We start from the raw sequence: 19471 nt of genomic DNA, 5'->3' as shown, positions 1-19471 counted from the left end.
ACAGTGTTTACCATAGTTTCTATCATGCTTTGTTCTAGTCCTGATTTTCAGCTTCAGAGGTTGCTGAAACAAGCAAGGAAAGTCCAAATGGTGCCACCATGCACTCTTCTACCTGCAGCAAAACAGAACTTCAGGATCAACACCTGCAGCCAGGGAAAGCTGTCTAGTGATCCAGCAGACAGATAAATAGATGCAACGCTGGAAAGGTATGAAGCAGCGTGGCAAACTACTTCTTCTCGCTTCAGAAAAAAAATCACCTTTACAGCCAGACACAGTCAATAAAGGACAGCTACAATTCCTTACCACAGTCCATAAAATCTAAGGTCTATGATCAGCCCCTTCTCCAGCCTTCCTATTGCTGAGAATACTACAGGCTTTCCACAACTTTTTCAAGTAATAGTGCTTCCATAAAACACCATGTGCTGGTGCATTTTTGTAAATCCAGCCATGATCCACTGCTTAACTTTCTGAAGTAATGATGGTGGCTTCCCTGCATATCAGGCTATACTTATTATCACTTCAGAAAGACAGCAGTGGAAGCTGACACAAGACACCAAAGGCAAGTGAATGGCTTTACTGCAATTATAAAGTATTAAATTTGCAAACTGACACAAATTTTCAAAGACTTCTTGCAGTTAAAACCAATGCTGCTGCTTAGATTATCACTGTATTCGCCTTCATCTCTTCTTTTTTCCTACTGATTCTTGAGTTTGACCTTCTTGGCAATTTAATCCCAGCAGTAGTTCTCAATTGCTTTCTCCACTTATTTCATTTCCCTCCCTAACATGGGATCACTAGAAGCTTAGTGAACATATTGTGTTCTGATCTCTACTTCCATTCTCTAAAATTCACATTTCTAGATTTGAAGGATAATTACAGCAACACTTCCCAAGTTACAGTTAACTACCTGTCCGCAGCTGCAGCTTGCTAAAGTACCTCTCCTTGGAGTGAAAATCATCTAGAGTACTGGAAACCTATAAATTGTAGAAAAAAACCAACAAAACTAAAACCCAAAGATAAGTAATGCAAAAATATTTGGCATTATTTTAATAGCGGAACTAAGTTAGACAGAAGAGGGTTCCATCATTTAAAACAGCAAGTCTTCTTGCTTCACTTACGAAAAACAGCTTCCTGATAATGAGCAAGAAAATAAACTTTCCAAGGCCTGCCTGTGAATTAGACTATGGGGTTATCAAGTGACATAGGCTTAGAAAAAAAAAAATAGTTTTTTGCATTTTAAAGTGTTTTGAAGATTTAAGATGTGCTCAGACATTTAAGATGAAAAACAAAGCCTCACTTTCCAGGAAAGTATAAAGTTTTGAGTACTGTCATCCTCCTGGATACTTATTTTTCATTAAATTGATGGGAACTTTATGACATTGAAATGTCTTAGTCTTATGAACTCTTACAGCTTTTAAATAACTTTGACATGCAGGTACTCATGGGCAGTCACAGTTCAACACAAAACAGTTTCTCCACAGATCTCTAGCAAGGTGGCTTCCTTCAAGTAGTAAGAAAATTCACACACAAACTGTCCCATGTAAGTTCATGTTTGTTGGAAGGTTTTGCTTTGGCTTTTTTTTGAGTAACAAGCAGTATTTTTCCCCAGAAGAAACTTCAAACTTGTTTGTTAACTCTAACAGTATCAACCTTATTGGACACAGAAATCTTCAGAAATTACTGTGCGTTAGAGTTTACAAATTATTCACAAGACTGAAAATCTACTGTTTTTCTAGGACACTCCTTTGTATAATAAGAACCTTGACATAAGAATACAAGAATTACAGAAGTTTCTTTAGTTTCACTGTTAATAGATTTCCCTGTAATTTGCACCCAGGTTTGCCTAAAAAATTCTCTCTTCCCTGTCTTCCCAGTCCATTATACACTGTGAAAGTTTGATGGCCAGCAAATGCTGACTGATCAGCTGGCAGTTATACGTTCTTCTTGTTATATTTCTTCTCAAGACAATAATTTAAATCTCTCTTTAAGTTATCTTTATGGCCCTCCGAGTGACAGATTTAGCTAACCAGTTCAACAGGCTGTGATCTGTCAGAAAGAGGGGTAGAAAAACAGCACAGTCACAAACCAGCTCTTAGAGGAGAAGTCTAACACCCACCTTTTGTTGGAAAGTTGACTTTTTAACCTCTAGGATAATCATATTTCCAGTTACAGAAATCTTAACTTTGTAGTGCATGAGGGAGTTTTTGAACTTGAAACTGTTCTAGTAGGTGAAATTAATTCCAGCCCAACAACTCGGCTGTTACCCTGCATGGATGCAAGGACATTATACAGGCTCTTTCAAACATGTGAACATTCTGCACCTGACAGAGGACTGTAATTTGACATTAGAAGACTGACTTTAATGTTTGGGGTTTTTTTACTTAAGAACACAGTTGGAAAAACCCCTTCACTTCCAAAAACAAAATTAACACTTCCAGCAATATTAGTCTGACAGCTCTTAAGAATAATAGAATCATAAAGTACGCTGCATCAAAAACTGAAGTGAACCACTGCCTCTTTAAAGATAGTCTAATTAGGGTTTTACACAACACACATTATGCATGTGTGCCTTGCACTTTATACAGGAGAGCTTTATTTTAACGTTTTAATCCAATGTTTCAGCTTTTGATACTTCAGGTACCTTTGTCCCTCAGAAGCGATACTATTCTGATGGATGCCGATATGGCATCAGCTTCAATACTACTTCAGCTTTATTATATAAGACATACACAAGATCACTCCCATTCTTAGCTGAAATTATGTGAATGTAACAAGCAGATTAAGCACCTGTAAGAAAGCAAAGCCAGTCTTCCCAACTACGATCTGCTTGCTAACCACCAAACTTTAGCACTAATTTCAAATATAAACTACTTCCAGTAAAAAATATATAAGAGAATACATACAAGAATAACTGAAATAAGGAAGTGCTTACCTTGACTCTCCACTACTGTTTCTTACACTTTCTTCATCACTGTGCCCATTCATTGTAAATATTAAAAAGTTCAAAAAATAAATAAAAGTCCACTCAGGTTACCAGGTGGATATCAGGAATCCACTTCTTGGTACTCTGTATGTTTTCCAGATGCTGTTTGCTTTAGTGTTCTTGGTGGGTATTCAAGATTTCTCCCAAAATACCTAAAATAGTAAAGGAAAACTTTAACACAATTTTAAGGTATGTTTGCAATCAAAGACATACCAAAAATAAAAGGTTTTTTTTTCCACTAACAGTGAAAGACGGCATCATATTTGATGTCATGTCTGTAACTGAAAAATAGCATTTTTTGTGTGTTACCTGTTCATGGCTGACCATTTTATCACCATTTCCTTTTCTGAGGAATGAAAAAAAGATTTTTTCCTGCTGTCTGTGAAAACAATAAATAACGTCTAAAGAACAGGCCTTTATATTAGTTATATGTAAAAAAATGGAAGATCTAAACAAAATACACAAAATGCAGGCAAGACCTGTCTTGCTTTTTGTTTGACTGCAGCTGGGTTCCAGCATACACTTCTTTATGCCATTCTGCTTCTTTATGCAAGTTTTCGTGGATGGTGCCATAAAGATGGCGATTTCTGCTGAACTACTAGCTGCAGAATAGGAAAAGTTATCGAAATTATATTTTTTTTAGCCCTGTGGGGTGCAAATTGTTTACTGCCTATCTGCACTATACCTAGTGTCTTAACCTTTGACATAATATTAAATTCAGGACAAAACAGATCTAAATTTTAAAGAAAAAATGTCTGCTTGGAGAGGTAGGTAAATATTAATGTTCTGCTGAGATCTGCTTAGCAAAATGTATTTCATGCACAAAACACAGTCGAAGCATTACACACGTAATGCTACCTACCTACAGCCGTGAGTAGGAAAAGGAAGATAAAAGCCTATACGCTTTAACATCAGCTCCCACTAAATCAAAACAGGAAGAACTCACAGATGGAATGATCATTATTCCACATACTTGAGTATCCTATACTATATCCTACTATCTCTCGCTGCCCGCCCACAGAGAGCGCGGGCAGGGCCGCCCGCCCGGCTCCGCTATCGGCGCGGCCTGCACGGGCGCCGTTCCCTGGCAGCGCTTCCAAGGCCGCCGCTGCCTCCGGCCTCCACGATCGCTTCCCCCGGCGCCCCCCACGGCCCGGAGCGGAGCCGCGGCCACTCTCCGGCTGTCCGGGCGGCTCCGCGCTGGCTCCCCCCGCAGGAGCCCGCGGGAGCAACTCGACCACACTGCCCGCCTCGGCCCCGGAGAATCCCTCCCTCCCTCGGCGGAGAACAGGAAGCGGGCCCGAGGAGCCAGCCCGGCGCCGGGCATCCACCCCCCTCGCGACCGGTAGCGGGGCCGCATCTTCTCCGCACCGCCCGCTCCCCCGCACGCTTCCATCTCCGGCACACGCACAGCTCCAGGCCGGCGCAGGAAGCCATGGCGGCCTCTGCCTACCTGCGGTGCGCGGGGCCCGGCCGGCCCAGCCCTCCCCGGGCTCCCCCCCGGCCCGAGGCCTCGCTGCGCTCCGCGGGGAGCTCGTACCGCAGCCCCGGGTCGCGGGCGGCTCCCGCGGCCGCGGCGGGGCCTGGGCGGCCGCCGCTGCTCCTGCCGGCTCCGCGCTGCCCGCGCCGCGGGCTCGCTCGCTCTGTCGCTCGAACAATGGGGTCCGGACCGCGCTGGGTGGGGCGCAGGGAGAACCTGGGTGGGCGCCGCGCCGCTCCGCTCCGCTCCGCCGCCTCCTAAGTCCTGCCGAACGCCGCCATCACGCCGCCGCTCCGCTCATCCTCCCCCTCCCGCGGTCGGATGGAAACCCCGGGCGTGATGTCAGCCCTGCGCCCTGGGACCGACCGGCAGCGGGAGGAGGAGCCTCGGGCGGGGGCGACGAGCGCCGCCGCCGCCGGGCCACGCTCAGCGCGGTGGAAGCGGTGCGGGCCCGCTGGGAGCCGGCGCGCTCGCCCGCCGCTCCCCCCCGCCGCCGGCCTTACCTTTCTTCTGCGTGGCGCTGGGAAGGGGCTCGCATCTCGGTGTGGGCGCAGGGCGCGGCCCGAGGGGCGCCATGAGCCGAGCGGCGCGGCCGCAGCCCGACGCGGGCCGCCCGCTGCTGCGCGGCGCGGAGTCCTTTTTTGCCGTTTTCGGTGTAAAATCACGGCCCGACGACAAACGCGACCGCGTTTCTGACTCCAGCGACGCGGTTACGAGCGGTACTGGGGCATACTTAGGGAGGTTTGGACTGTCCCCTGGTAGAGGGCTGGCTTTCCTCCTTAAATCCAAACACCTACGCCCGGACCTGTGCCCGCTCCTTGCCAGTGATCAGCATGGTTTAACGAGATTCACGATCGTTATCGAAAAGAACCGAACAACCAAACCCCAGAAAAACAACACGCAAAAAAGTAATTTGTGTGTCCAAATGTTCCCAGGGCGGCAAAGGAAAGTAGCAGCTGAGTGAGAGTGTGCTGTAAACAACACGGCGTTGGAAAGTGAAAGCATCATACCTGCCTTCTTCCCGGAGAAAGCATACCTGTGCTGTAAGGCTCTGTCACTCTGTCGTAATGCGGAGACATTATTGACTGACATCTGGCACCAGACCTTCGAACACTCTTCAGGAGTGAAAGAGGTCAGATCAGCAGGAAAGCATAGTTTGCTCCTCAATGAAGGAGATCTTGAAGTAAGCCAGTCACCATGTGGGTATATGAGAGGAAGGTGGCCACAGCAGTTGTCAAATTAATTCAAGCTTGAAGAGTTGTGTTGGCCAGGATCCACATGTGAGCCGCAATCAGTCAGCTGGAGACCTCTTGGTGCCATATCTTAACTCATGGTTGCTCTTCCAGGGTGAACTGGCTGCCTTGGTGCTCAGTGATGTGTGGACAACTGACATACACACTGCACTGCAGCTGAGTTGGTTAGGTTTCCTGGAGCATACCAAGGAGCCTTTAGTGCATCAAGCATGGTGTGGGCTTAGCTGTCATGCTCAACTATGCCATGTGTGAGGAGCTGCAGAGGCCAGATGAAGCATACACACTAGCTCAGCTCTCAAGCCCTGTGTAGATTTACAACAGTATCAGTGATGCATGGCAGAGAAAAAAATTTCCCCCTAGAGTTAAGAAAAACGCATCTAGGAATTGATCGGACAAGAAAACAGCTTTAAAGTTTACAATAAGTGTATAATTACACAATGTTCCCTACTGAAGCACTGAAGTTTGCCAAGGAGAATATTTTATTTCATCTTAGAGGAGACTATTTTGTGATAGGTAAGGGCAATGCAAGAGTGATGGACTGAAGTTTAGAGACAAGAGTGTCAAAATGAAAGTAACTGTTTGAAATTAAGGTAATTAATGAAAAAAATTATTTACCTACCCCCTTGCTATGGGCAGGTGGGTGTTCAGCCATCCCCAGGAGAGCAGGACTCTGTCACATATTCCACCATCCTTCTTTTCCCCTCAGTTTTACACATTGAGCATGATGCCATATGGTCTGAAATATCCCTGTGATCATTTGGGGTTAGCTATTTTGGTTGTGTCCTCTTCCACTGCCTTGTGCACCTCCAGCCTCACTTGTGAGATGGGATGAGGAGCAGAAAGAGCATTGACTCTGCATAAGCACTGATCAGCAGTAACTAGAACATACTTGTGTTATCAACACTTTCCAGCACAAATCCAAAACATAGCCCCATTCCAGCTATTGTGAAGAAAATTAATTTTATCCCAAGCCAAACTAGCACATCTACATGTTTAGTTACATTTTGCTTAATAATCATCTTGGCTTTTTCATTTTTCTGTATCTAGATTTGTTTAGTAGAGTTTCTCGGCTCTCAGCCTTGGAAATCCCTTTTGAAGGTATGTTTTCACAATGGTTTACTTAACTGGAGTTAGAACTGCTGTGATTCCAACCTCATCTGCCATGAGAGCCAAAAACTAGCCCTTCTCAAAAACAATTGGTTTCTGGTCACTTATCACTCTGAACTAGGTCACTGTGCAGCTGCAGTGATCGTTGTGCAGTGTGATAGTAGGAGTAGTTGTTACTTAGAGTGGTTAAAAATTGCCAAAACAGTGTCTGGAGATATTTCTCCACATCCATGCAAGAGAAGGACTTTTCTTTCACACCAGAAATTCTTTGTATTTCATCTTTAACCAATTCCTTCTTTCTCACATGTTATAGTAAAGTTTGGATGACATTCCTATCTTTACAGCATTTTATACCATAAATAATACTGACTTCTGGTATGCACAGATTTCATTCTGCATCAAGAGAGAAATACAAGTGATGCAAAACATTTTAAGGACAGATGGACAAAGCTTTTTGATGGACAAAGCTTTTTGTTATTACAGAATTCTACCACCCATGGAAAAAAAAAGTAATTAAATGTAAAATAAAGAATTAAATTGTTTTTCTCTGAGGCTGTGTTACAAGTTTCTAGCACCTCACCAGGATGTGCATGAGAATATTAATTGTGCCTAAGGTGTCACTGATTTACCCCACCCCTGCCTCCACAACTGTTTGTGTGTTGGATTTTTGCCTGTAAGAGATAATCAATACACTGTCCAAGATAGCTGCACTGTTACGCAATGATCACAGTCCCTTTCCCTCTATGTTTTCAGGTTACTTACCTAACTTTTCTAACACTGGTAGGGGTTCATATTTATGACAGTAATTTATGTTTAAGAAAAGACTTAAAACTGCTCTATTCTAACATTTAGAAGTTTTTCTGGACAAAAAAGATTTTCCTTTTTAAAGTACTGAAGCCTTCAATACTGGATCTAGCAGTGATGCAAGATTGACACAAGAAATATCCTTAAGATTTAACTATGCACTAAGTTATATACTGGTTTCTTTGCTTTTTGTTCTCTTCTTTCTAAACAACTCCATCACCGCACTTACTTCTTTGATTTTTCTCCTTCTACTCTTTTGTTAATTTTAAAACATGGCCTGAAGAGCTCAAAGACCCCAGCCTGAGATATAAATAGTAGCAAAGATTTTCTTTCTCTTCAGTAACTGTTATGTGCAGCAGGTATAGTCTCTCACACCTCTTTTATTTTTACCACACCCAGAATCCCCTCCTCACTTGGGTCTCACCAACCAGCCAGCTGCAGAGTGCTAAGATTTAGAAGCAAAGGTGGGGAAAAAAAATATTCACTTCTTTTATAGAATTAGCTGAAAGAAAAAATAAATGGATTCAGGTCTAGGATTAAAAATCTAGTCTGAATTTCTTGTCAGTTTAGCCTGTGGGCTACTTTCAGAGTGCTCTGGTTAGAACTCAGTTTAGTTTCAATCTGCAGTTTACATAGGTCTTCCCAAACAGTTGATCAGAAGTGGTTATTCCAAAACAATTTTGTATGAGGTGCTAAGTCTTAGATTTAAATGTCATTAATCTGCCAATACTTAAAATGCAGTGTACAGAAACTGGAATTATGGAAGACAAAAGCAATAGTGACTAGTTTTGTCAACTGCAGTGTACAGAAACTAGAATTATGGAAGACAAAAGCAATAGTGACTAGTTTTGTTACATTGGTTAAGTCTGACCAACTCATAGTTGGTTTTTTTTTCATAATTTAAATATAAATTTCTTACATTATTTACTCAATTCCTTAAAAAAATGTCAGTACATAATTTAAATGATTTTCTAGTTAAAAATAACATCTTCAACTGGTACAAGTATGCATATAACTATACGACTTTAATTTAATTGAGCAACAATTCGGTAGTGGGACAAGCATGATTCAGGCTTCACTTAAACCTGAGATACATCAACTGGTGTTTTAACAGATTGCTACCTTGTTTGAACAGAGTATCTGTACATAGTTGGATATACAGAAACATTGTATCTCTGCATTGGCTGAGTATTTTGCTGAATAGCTCAAAGTAATATAAACAAGGCATTTGTATGGTTGTAATGACACTCTAAAGTCAATATGTATCAGGACAGCTGAGAAAGTTCACACTTTAATTTAAACTACTGTTTTGTTTGGTCTGTCTAAATTACCATAGATTTGTTGGAAGCATTACATCTCTCCAAAAGCAGCTGCAGGGTATAGACCTTAGGTGCCGTACAAGCATTATGTCTATTTGTGTTTTTTTCTAAATGGTTGGCTAACAAAAGTGTAAACTGAGTGTGAAGTAAACTTTTTTTGTCTTCTTAGGTAATAACCTGAAAAATCAAAATATGTCAGGTCATACATGATTTAAAATGCCATAGCTCTCCTTTAGAGATCTGTTATACAGTTTCTAGGGCAGACTGCCTTTTTTTAGGGTTTGCAACAGTAATATCATCCAATTCTTGTTTGTCTGGCACCTTTCTTGCTTTCCTTGTTTGCTTGGTGGTGTGTCATAACTTCTAGTGGTCTCATTCCTGATCAGTCTTCCCAAATTCAGCTAGCTGGCCAGCTGGCCTGGTTTGTAGAGCATTGGCTAGATACAGTTGGCAGGAGGAATGTCACAGCAAAAGGCATCATACTGGGCAGCTCTCATGGAATATGCACCTTTGTTTAGTGAACTCCCACCGTAAGGCACTTGTTGTGCTGCAGGCCCTCCTCTGTGACCATGTGTTTATGGGAACCTGTTTTTCATTTGATAAGCATTGTCGTGTATGCATAAAATGCTGATTCTTTGTAACATGTCACTGTAACCTTAGTTTTTCGAATTTACTGGAAGTTAAGAAGCATAAAGTGGCACAAATATATGCTACTATATATTTACACTGTATTTACACCTGGGAATTTTATTTGCATGCCTATTTCAGTCACAAGCTTCCCCTGCTCATATTCCAATCTGACGAAGCTTGCACCACAAGCATTTACAAATGCAGATGTTTGGAGCTTCCTCTCTGCTAGAGAAAGGCCACTCTTAGGTATCAGTTCTAGCAAACTAATATATTTTATGTTAGTATTTTAGTTACGCTTGGCCAAAACCTTGAACACTGTGCCTTGTGTACTGGAGTAATGCAACTCTAACTGAACCAACTGAAATAATGTATTACATTAGACTTGGTCCAAGTTGTATAAGACTGTTTTTCCTCTGAGAGCTGTAGCAGTGTAATGGGTAGGTCATGCTAGAAATTATACTAATGAGTAGTCTTTTAGTACTTCAGTACTTCTAGGTGTAAAGAAGATAATAAAAAGTAACAGTTTTCTGTCTGTGTCTTTCTCTCTGAGAAGAGCTGTTAGAGTGTGCAGAAGTCATCTCAAATCTAAGGTTTGTTACTTAACCCTACTACTCTAAGGAAAAATAGACTAAAGAATTTGAAGGAATCATATGTGAACTGTTTATTCCAGTTACTAAATGGAGGATGAACAGGAGCTCTGTCTGAAAGAAGAATCATCCTTCTGTACTTAACTATATAACATTCAAAACATGAAGGGGTATATTGAAAAGGCCTGCACTATATTGCTGTATACAACAACAATTTTTGATTCTTTGATGCAGAGAGTGATGAAAAGAGAGATTTTGAAGCTGAGAATAGTCAGAAAAATGCAGAATATATTCATTCCTTCAAAGTGTTTTTACTGTCATTCAGATTTTAATCCTCAAAATATTCCTGCAAGGAACAGTAAATGAAAATTAAAAGGATACAGTAGCAGCAGGACAAAAAGGCTATGAAATATTTACTTCATGGACTTTACAGCAAGACACTAAAGACATAACTGTGTCTGTATCGATTTTCTCAGAACACTAATGACATAATTAATTTACTAATAATGTAAATAAAAGAAGGGCAGTAGCACCTCAGATTTTTGATGTCTTGTCTGAGACAGTTCAATAATGTGTTAAAACTTTAATGTCTGTCTCCGGGTCTTATCACCAAGATGGGATAAAAGTTCTTTCTGAAATTATTGATAGCAAGTTTTAATTCTCCCAAATTAAAGTTAATGACTGTAGAGCTGAGAACTCTAGTAGAAAGAAACACCTTAGAGACTGAAATTTGTTAATTGAGGCAGAAGAGTGCTAAGTCAACCCTGAAACCTAAAGAAAGGTAAGAGAAATAAACTTTGCTGTCAGACTACCATTTAAGACTGTTGTCCAGTCATATGAGGCAGGGAAATAAAAGAGAGGGTTTATATCATATGCTAGAAAATGTAAAGCTGTATGTGAGGGCAGGAGTAAAAGAGATAAAATTCTGTGAGTTCTTGGCAAGTGTGAGCCATACCGCAAAATTAGAAGGTCTCATAGACTTTCTTAGAAGGTGTTATGAGTAAGAAGAAATTCTAACATGAATTTTCAGTTTCTTTTTTGTTTCTGCCACAGTCTACAATTTTAAGTGAGCAATTTATTTTTGCCATTATAGGTTGTCTTTCAATGAAACGGAATCCTTTTATCTGACTTTTCTGTTTCTTCATTGTGCCAAATTCCACTACACATGGTGGGCTGACTTTGGCTGCCTGCTAGATACCCACAGAGCTGTCTTCTCACTCCTCAACATCAACAGGCTGGGGAGAAGTTTTGTTGAAAAGTCATGCATCAAGATAAAGAGAGAGAGAAAACCTACTAAGTAACATCACAGGGGAACACAGACTAGAAATGGGGGAAAATAATTTGATTTATTGCCCATTAAAATGGAGCTGGATGGTGAGAAACAAATACAAAATATATATACCTACCATCTTCCCTTCACCCTCCTTTTTCTCAGGCTCAGCTTCAGTCCTTCAATCCTGACTCCTCTCCATGAGTGGTGCCAGGATATGGGAAGTGGCTGCTGAGATCCCCCGTAACAGCTCCTCTCTGCCTCTTTCTCCTTATCACACTCTTCCAGTACCCCCGAGTGGGTTCTTCCCATGGGATACAGTCCTTCACAAACTGCTCCAACATGGGTTGTACATTGGCCACAGATAAACCTGCTACAGCATGGGCTGTAGGGGTATTGCTTCTCTAGTGCCTGGAGCACCTTGTCGCCTCCTTCACTGATCTTGGTATCTTCAGGGCTGTTTCACATATTTCTCACTCCTCTCTCTCAAATGCTGTGCAGCATTTTTTGCCATTTCTTAAGTAAATTTTCTGAGGTGCCACCACTTTGCAGGACTCAGCTATGCCCTGTGCCCATTGGAGCTGGCTGGAACCACGTGGGGCAGCCCTGGCTGCTCCTCGGAGAGGTTGTCCTTGCAGTCCACCCCAGTGATGAAAATGTTGCCTTATTGACCCAATGCAATAAGATACCAAGTCACTTTCACTGTAACGAGATCTGCAGTGTCTCCAATCAGTTTCATATTGTACCTCCACTTGAGCTGCGCAGTCTCCTTTAGAACTCATACTCCAGTTCTGAGAGTATGAAGTTTTTTATGGTGGCTGACAGTAGCTAGATATGCACTCCTGAGCCTCACAGGAAGTGTGCAGTATTTGTGCTGTAACTGGATAGTCCTTCCAAGCACAGCTCAGGAGATGCAACTCGGGACTTGTCTTTGTCCAATGAAGGGCCATAAATTATGTGTTCACAAAGATGTGAATTATGCAAAAGAGATTTAGCAATTTTCTCTTCCTTTTTATCGCTCTGACAAAGTAATTTGCTGAGATGCTTCTCTGTTTCCTGAGGAAGTCTTTGTACATTGCTAGCTCTGTGGCAAGACTGAGGGATATGATGGCTGGAAATAAGAATGCCGTATTTCATTGCAGGACGTTGTGTTCTTATATCCTTGCATTTAGTGTGTAAAATGCAAAAAGTCTTGTAGCAGCAGAAAACAGGAGTTATGGAGCTGATTGCGGACATGAGCTGTGCCTCTCCTGCCTTTTCATCACAGGAGGCTGGGAACAACTGGTCCTTCCACAGGTAACAGAACTTCCTGCCCTTCTGAAGAAGGATGTACAAGGCATACAGGATCTGGAGGGAACTGGCAAAAGTGTTCAACCTGTTTTAAACCTGAATAACACTCTGTTTGAAATTTTAGTCAGTCTCCCTAAAGGGATGGCAGTAAGGAGCTGGGAATCAAGTACTGTTTTATATATTTTATAATATATATTTATATATGTATATATATATATATATATATATGTAAACATATATATATAATATCTATAAGGTTGGACATATGCTTGCTTTTCACATGATATTCAAGATAAAAACATAAGTATATGTTGGGATACTGGCACATTAGATCCTGGACTTTTCAAATTAGGCATGCAGAATAAGAGGACTTCTTCTTGAACTTCCAGTGGTATGCTCCTTCTGGTGCAGAGTTGAAGTAAAAGCACTGCTGTAACTCAGAGGGACTTCATCAATTCAGTAAATTATTATGAAACAGGAAGATACAATAGTATTATTTGTTAAAGAAAAACATCATAGGAAATTATTACTCGGCAGGATTGCATTTGGCCATTCTGTGATTCTAAATTGAGAGCATTCAATGATACAGATACCAAACATTTTTCTGCATTCTAGGTAAAACAGCAGTATCATATCATTTCAAGGTGGGACTGTCTTTAAGAGGTCCTTAGTTGTTTAAAGAAACTGACGACTTAAAATTCAGCAAGTGTCCACTCAAGTATATCTGGAAAGTTTTAATCTAATCATTTAGTTTGAAATACATCTACATAAATACATAAATTAGAAATACTACTGCAAAAATACATCTATGTTTTTTGAAATATCCATTTAAAAAAGAAAATACTCTCAACCCACAAAACTTTATTGTTGATGTAACTGCTGTGTGTGGGTTTTTTTTTTTTCCAATGAAGACATGGGGAATATGAAAATATGGCCAGATTAAATAAGATCTCTTTATTTCAAATAAATCTCTAGTGTTTTAGCTCTCCTGATCAGTCCATGGGGTCATGATGATTCTCACTACTATTGCAAATGTAATAGAAGTGTTCACATTAAATGGCACACCTCAATTCAGCTGGTCACACAAAATGCTGCTTTAATTTTTTGTTGTTGTTGACTGAAGGTTCTTTCATATGACAGAGCTCCTGCCACATCTTTCTAAAAATGCAGACTTAAAACACAGATACTCTGCTCTCCCCTCCCTCTTTTTCAATGTCAAAACTTAAAGAAAAACTAAATTCAATTATTGAATTTAAAATAGACACATTTTTAATTTTAATTTTAATTGAAGAAGGAAGAAGAAAGTCTAGATCAGGTTAAAATGGCAATTTCTTTTTTAAAAGTCCTGGAAATGTAAATCCAATAGGGCTTTTAACTTTAACTTTGTCATGAATACCAGACAGGAAAATATTTTCCCAACTTTAAATATGATGGGAGTGTAGAATAGAATGAAGGCTATCTTCAGTTTATTTTGATTTTGTATTGTTTACCAAACAGTTTGATAAATCATTTAAAATGTATGCTGACATTAAGGAAGTACATATTCAAAGGGAGAAAGGGATTTACTTAGGTTGTGTATTACTAAATTTTATTCCTGAGCTCCAAAAAGGAGAGAAATGTAAAGAATAATGAGAAAGAGTGCTCCAAGATATAAAGAGAATGTATTCATATGCCTTTGATGCAGAGTGCTTTGGTGCACTCTATTGCTATGAAAAAATTCCAGAGTTGCGTTTACAAAAGTGGGAAGATAAACAGTGATTGTGAATTGCTTGAGATCACACAGCTATGTGAGACAGTTCTGGAAATTAGGCAAAATTTTCCTAGATACAGGAATAGAGGTGGATTATGCTTGATGGATTATACTTGATAAAGTATCCTATGATGGGTGACAGAGATATACCTTCCAAATCATGTGATTGAGGATTTCTCATACTGATTTTTAAGATAATGTCTATTTCAAAACTTTTTTTTTTTAATTGTCACAGTCATGAGGTAAGTCAAGCCTGTTAAAAGTTTCTTACAACTCACAAATCCAAAACATGATTTCTTCTGTTGGAAAATGAAGATACGGTTTTGTAACTCGCAAACCAGAGAATTGAATCATCTTGCCCCTAAATAAATATGTCTTAAAGTCATTCTCCTACTAGCTAAGAAATATTTGCTGTTGAGGTGCTGTGGTTTTGGGAGTTTTGTTTGTTTGGATTTTTAAATTGTTTTGAAAATCAGCACTTCAAAAATAATCTTAGGGGCCCGTGTACAGCTTGTAAATGAGAGTGACAGTATGTTTGTATCTATCTTTGGTAGAGAAGCCTGGATTATAGTACAGATACAATCTGTCACTGCCTTCAATACACAGTGTTTATTTCATATCTTTAGGTGATCTAGGGTTCTGAAGTAATTGTGTTATCCACAAGGAAACATTGTGGAAAGCTGCTTGCAAATGATGATGTTAATAGGGTTCCCTCTGCTTTTACAAAGCATGTCTTTACCAAAATGAAACAGAATATTATGTAGTTTCTTCCTTACAAGAATGTAACCTTGGGAATCAGCCAACAGAGGGACAAAGAATATTTAAGGAAGAATGAGGTAAGAGTAATAGAAAACATAATAAATCCATTGTTTGGGTCCTCCACTGACACTTAAAACATCAGTTAAATTTTTTTGTCTCTGATTCAGGAGTAGGATTTGCACATACATTTTTTCTTGCATGGGAACCACGTAATTAAACTGTTAGATTTAAGTTATGGTAGACACTTCTTGTAAGATTTAACCGTTTCCATTTTGAAATCAGACTTTAACTTCATTTTGGGATAAAGAAAGAAACCCAAAAGGTTAATTTTTCACTCCAAGAAAATTCAATGAGTCAGAATCAGCACGTGGGGGGAAAACAATACAGCTAGTGAATTCTGCAGCTTATGGTTAGTGCTGAGGAAGCATGATATAAAAGAATGAGTAAACTGAGAGTACAAGATTTCCGCTCTCAGCTAGAATGTATATTTGTGTAAGAAACAGAGATAATCACTTTCATGTCATTGAGGATAATGTTAAAGAATTGAATAGTCATTCTGTGACATGTTGAGAAAAGCAGTGCTATAATTTAAAATCTTAGGGGATTGCCTATTTCATGCTTATGTGTGAGTGCTAAGGAAGTGTGTGACTGTGACTTCCTGAAGTTTCATTTCTAAGTTAAATTGCCTCGATCCGGGTGGATCAGTTGCTGTGTCATGTCTTTTTTTGTGCTATAAATTATGCTGTGTTCTAAGGTTTGTTCTACCCTGATAGTCATTCTTAGGAAAAAAATGGGATTATTATAGTAGCTAACATTACCCAACATTTGGAAAATAAAAAAGAAATATGCTGGGTAGCAGATCCACTCTGGGAAGTTGGTGAATTAAAAGCAGTACTTCTTCACTAACAGATTCTTGGTTATTATGTAGCTATTGTGCAAAAGTCTGTATTCAGTACATTCTAGTACTTGTGTGTGCCTGAAATCTGAGATGTAGTTGGTGTGAATTCATTGCATTAGTAAAAATTAGGGATATTTGAAATGAAAACTTAAACTTCTTTAATACAGAAAATTTTCTTTTATTGGTAGTATCCTTCTTTCTTCTTGAAGTAATCTGTTCTTCATTGGAAATTCTACTTGGAAACTGATTTCTTGTACATAGTTTGTCTGGTTTTTTAAACTCTTATTTTCAATTATGTAACTACAGCTTAGCAGTCAGTTTACAATTAGTAGTAGTAGTTTTAGTAGTATTAGCAGTTTTAATTTTGTCTGAAGTATCAGTTTTTCATAATATATACTAATATTCAGGGGAAATCCCCCACGTTATTAACAACTATTATGAAACAAATCATAGAAAACTGTAAGTGGAACAATCAGCATTTGTCAAAACTAGAATTGTGGATGCTTCTCAATGAGAATGTAGTTTTTATTTACTATGAAATTGATATAGTTCTGTAACATTGAAACAGTTTACACTAGTAAAGTATCTGCCCTAATTTATTAGATAATTCTTAATAATAGTGGAAATAGTTTTGGTAATGGTTTTTACATCTGGAACTTACCATTGAGAAGTTACAATGTGAGATACTACTGGCACTTGAACTTTTACTCAGATTAAACGTAGAAAAATAATGGTCTAACATATTCTTGTGTTTGTATTCTGAAACTTGGTGAAATTTGGTACAATTTGTCACTGTGCAATAGACAAAGCATCAGTGAAAATTCCAGCTAGACCCAGCAGAATTATTTAATTGAATCTTCAGTACACTTTTAAAGTGTAAGTTAGTTTTATATATCTTTACAGTACTTTAGTCAGGACTGATAGTCCTGAAGTAGTCAAAACTGACTTGTAATAACCCACATGATGATATTCTACAGAAGGTATTTATTAAACTACTATGTAGGCCCACTAATTCTAAACCACTGCTGTTGACTTGCCTTTAGATTTTACTGGTTTTGTTGTTTTGTGGTTGGTTTTTTTTTCCTAGATTGTTAAGTGTAACTTACATTAACTCAAAAACTGGAAGACCTTATTCCCTTCTAGGAGGATGAAGTCTACAGACAAATGAGAAATATTAAAGCAAAATGACTAAACTAAATATTGAGTCCCTTATCCTTCATCTCTCATTGCTGATCTTTATGATAATAGGGATACTAGAAAGTGACAAAAAATTGCCAGTCTGATCACGGACTGGAAAAATAATTTGACTTTAGGAAATGCAAGTACTCATCACTGAGAACATAATGGTGGATCTATTTTAGAATAAATATTTCACTCACTCTTTCCTTCAGTGTCGTCATGATTGACCAAAGAGCTCTGAACAACTACTACTTAAGCAGGGTGAATTGATTATAGTACAGAATATCCCATGCTAAAATGCAAGCAGCATTAGGACTGTAAATTAATTAATCATTAGTTAATCTGTAGAGAATCTTAGTATGCTTAATGTCCTTTACAAATTCTGCAATAGACAAGGGACATTTCATGATAATGTTTTGAAACATAATTTGTTACATAACTCTGTGTGTAAACAAAGTGTAAGGATTTTGTTAGAAGCAGTCATCAATCATTCTAGAAGAACATAGGACATGTCACTGGCTTTTTTCATTATAAATTTAAAAACAGTGATAGTGAAAAGTATTACTAATGTAGAAACATATGATCCAATAGTGGTAGCTCAGGTGGGAAGATCATAGGGCGTAGGTATTCTTGACAAATTAGAGGACTGGGCAATCATCAGCTCTGTGAAGTTTAACAAGGACAAGTGCTGGGTTCTGCTCCTGGGACAGGGTAACCATGGCTGTGTGTATAAACTGGGGAATGAGATGCTGGAGAGCAGTGCCGTGGAAAGGCACCTGGGAGTCCTGGTTGATGGCAAATTGAACATGAGTAATCAGTGCCTTGGCAGCCCAGAGGGCCAACCATGTCCTGCCCCAGCATCACCAGCTGGGCAAGAGACAGGATAGTCCCGCTCTGCTCTGCACTGGCGCTTGCCTCATCTCGAGTGCTGGGGGGAGTTTTGGGCACTGCAATATAAAAAAGGCATTAAGCTATTAGAAAGTGTCCAAAGGAGGGCCACAAGGATGATGAAAGATCTGGAGGGGAAGCAATATGAGGAGGAGCTGAGGTCATTTGGTCTGACTGAGGGAGACCTCATCACACTTCACTACAGCTTCCTCATGAGGCAAAGAGGAGGAGCAGACAGTGATCTCTTCTCTATGGTGCCCAGTGACAGGACTCCAGTAAATGGCATGAAGTTGAATCAGAGAAGGTTTAGGTTGGATATCAGGCAAAAGTTTTTGACCCACAGGGTGGTTGAGCACTTGAACAGGCTTTGCAGAGTTCTCACAGCACCAAGCCTGACAGAGTTCAAGAAATGTTTGGATAATGCTCTCAGGCCCCTGCTGTGATTCTTGGAGTGTCCTGTGCAGGCCCAGGAGTTGGACTCGATGATCCTGATGGGTCCCTTCCAAGTCAGCGTATTATGTGATTCTATGATTCTATTCCCTAAAATCTCTAAAATTCGGAGTGAAAACTTTAACTTAAAATTCTTCTTTGATGCTATAACTGAAGTATAAAGGCCCATAAAATTGCTGTTGGGCTTATCCATACTGAATTTGTTAGCTGGCTTTTTTTTTTTAGCTAAGTTAGAATAAAAGAGGGAAAAATTATTTTCTGTGTAATTAATTTATTCCTTCCAAGAAAAAGTGAAGACACTACAAACTAATTTGACCTAAAAAGTCAATACACTTTCTATGCCAACCCCCACATTCTCCTTTCCCTGCATGAAAACTCTGCAAGGTGATCTGTGGACTGAATAAGCAAGCTGATGAAAGAGATGCATCTTTTTGTATTAAGAAAAGATAAGAACAGTTAAATAATGCAAAAGAGGGGCAAAAAGAGCAAGTAATGTCAAAGGAATGACTTGCCATCTCTAAACAGCACATCAATGCCCATCTTGTGTCTGAGTATTGGCTACTTCAGAAAGACTACTTTTTTACTGCTGAGCATGTCATTGTATGGCATATGGAGTTTGCATTCGTTCAGCTGGGGTCAGCTGTCCTGGCTGCATCTCCTCCCAGGCTCTTGCTCACTCTTTGCCTACTTGCTGCAGGGAGAGAGAGAACATTGACTGTGCAATCCCTGTTCAACAACCAAAACACTAGTGTATTATCAACACTGCTTTGGTCACAAATGGAGAGTGCAGCACCATACTGGCTGCTATGAGGAAATTCATCCCA

At 39.8% G+C, this 19471-nt stretch overlaps 2 protein-coding genes across 4 annotated transcripts in view; both read right to left on the bottom strand.

The window, feature by feature from the left end:
* The window catches only part of CHD1 (chromodomain helicase DNA binding protein 1), a 55361-nt gene extending 50537 nt beyond the window's left edge, over positions 1 to 4824 (bottom strand). For 2 of the 3 annotated variants that reach the window (XM_085043165.1, XM_085043167.1), the window contains exons 1-2: positions 4437 to 4796; positions 2933 to 3135 (exon numbers count right to left, since the gene is read on the bottom strand). In XM_085043165.1, the coding sequence (XP_084899291.1) occupies positions 2933 to 2985 (53 nt within the window). In that variant the 5' untranslated portion in view covers positions 2986 to 3135; positions 4437 to 4796. Of the gene's footprint in view, positions 1 to 2932; positions 3136 to 4436 lie in introns of all 3 variants that reach the window. The other variant, XM_085043166.1, reaches the window with a different exon arrangement.
* The window catches only part of LOC146424381 (uncharacterized), a 231435-nt gene that overhangs the window by 124344 nt on the left and 87620 nt on the right, over positions 1 to 19471 (bottom strand). The gene's annotated exons all lie outside the window — the stretch shown is intronic.

Source organism: Lichenostomus cassidix, chromosome Z (genome assembly GCF_008360975.1).
Source record: "Lichenostomus cassidix isolate B80296 chromosome Z, HeHo_3.0, whole genome shotgun sequence".
Classification (NCBI taxonomy): Eukaryota; Metazoa; Chordata; class Aves; order Passeriformes; family Meliphagidae; genus Lichenostomus; species Lichenostomus cassidix.
This window is presented reverse-complemented; position numbering and strand designations above follow the sequence as displayed.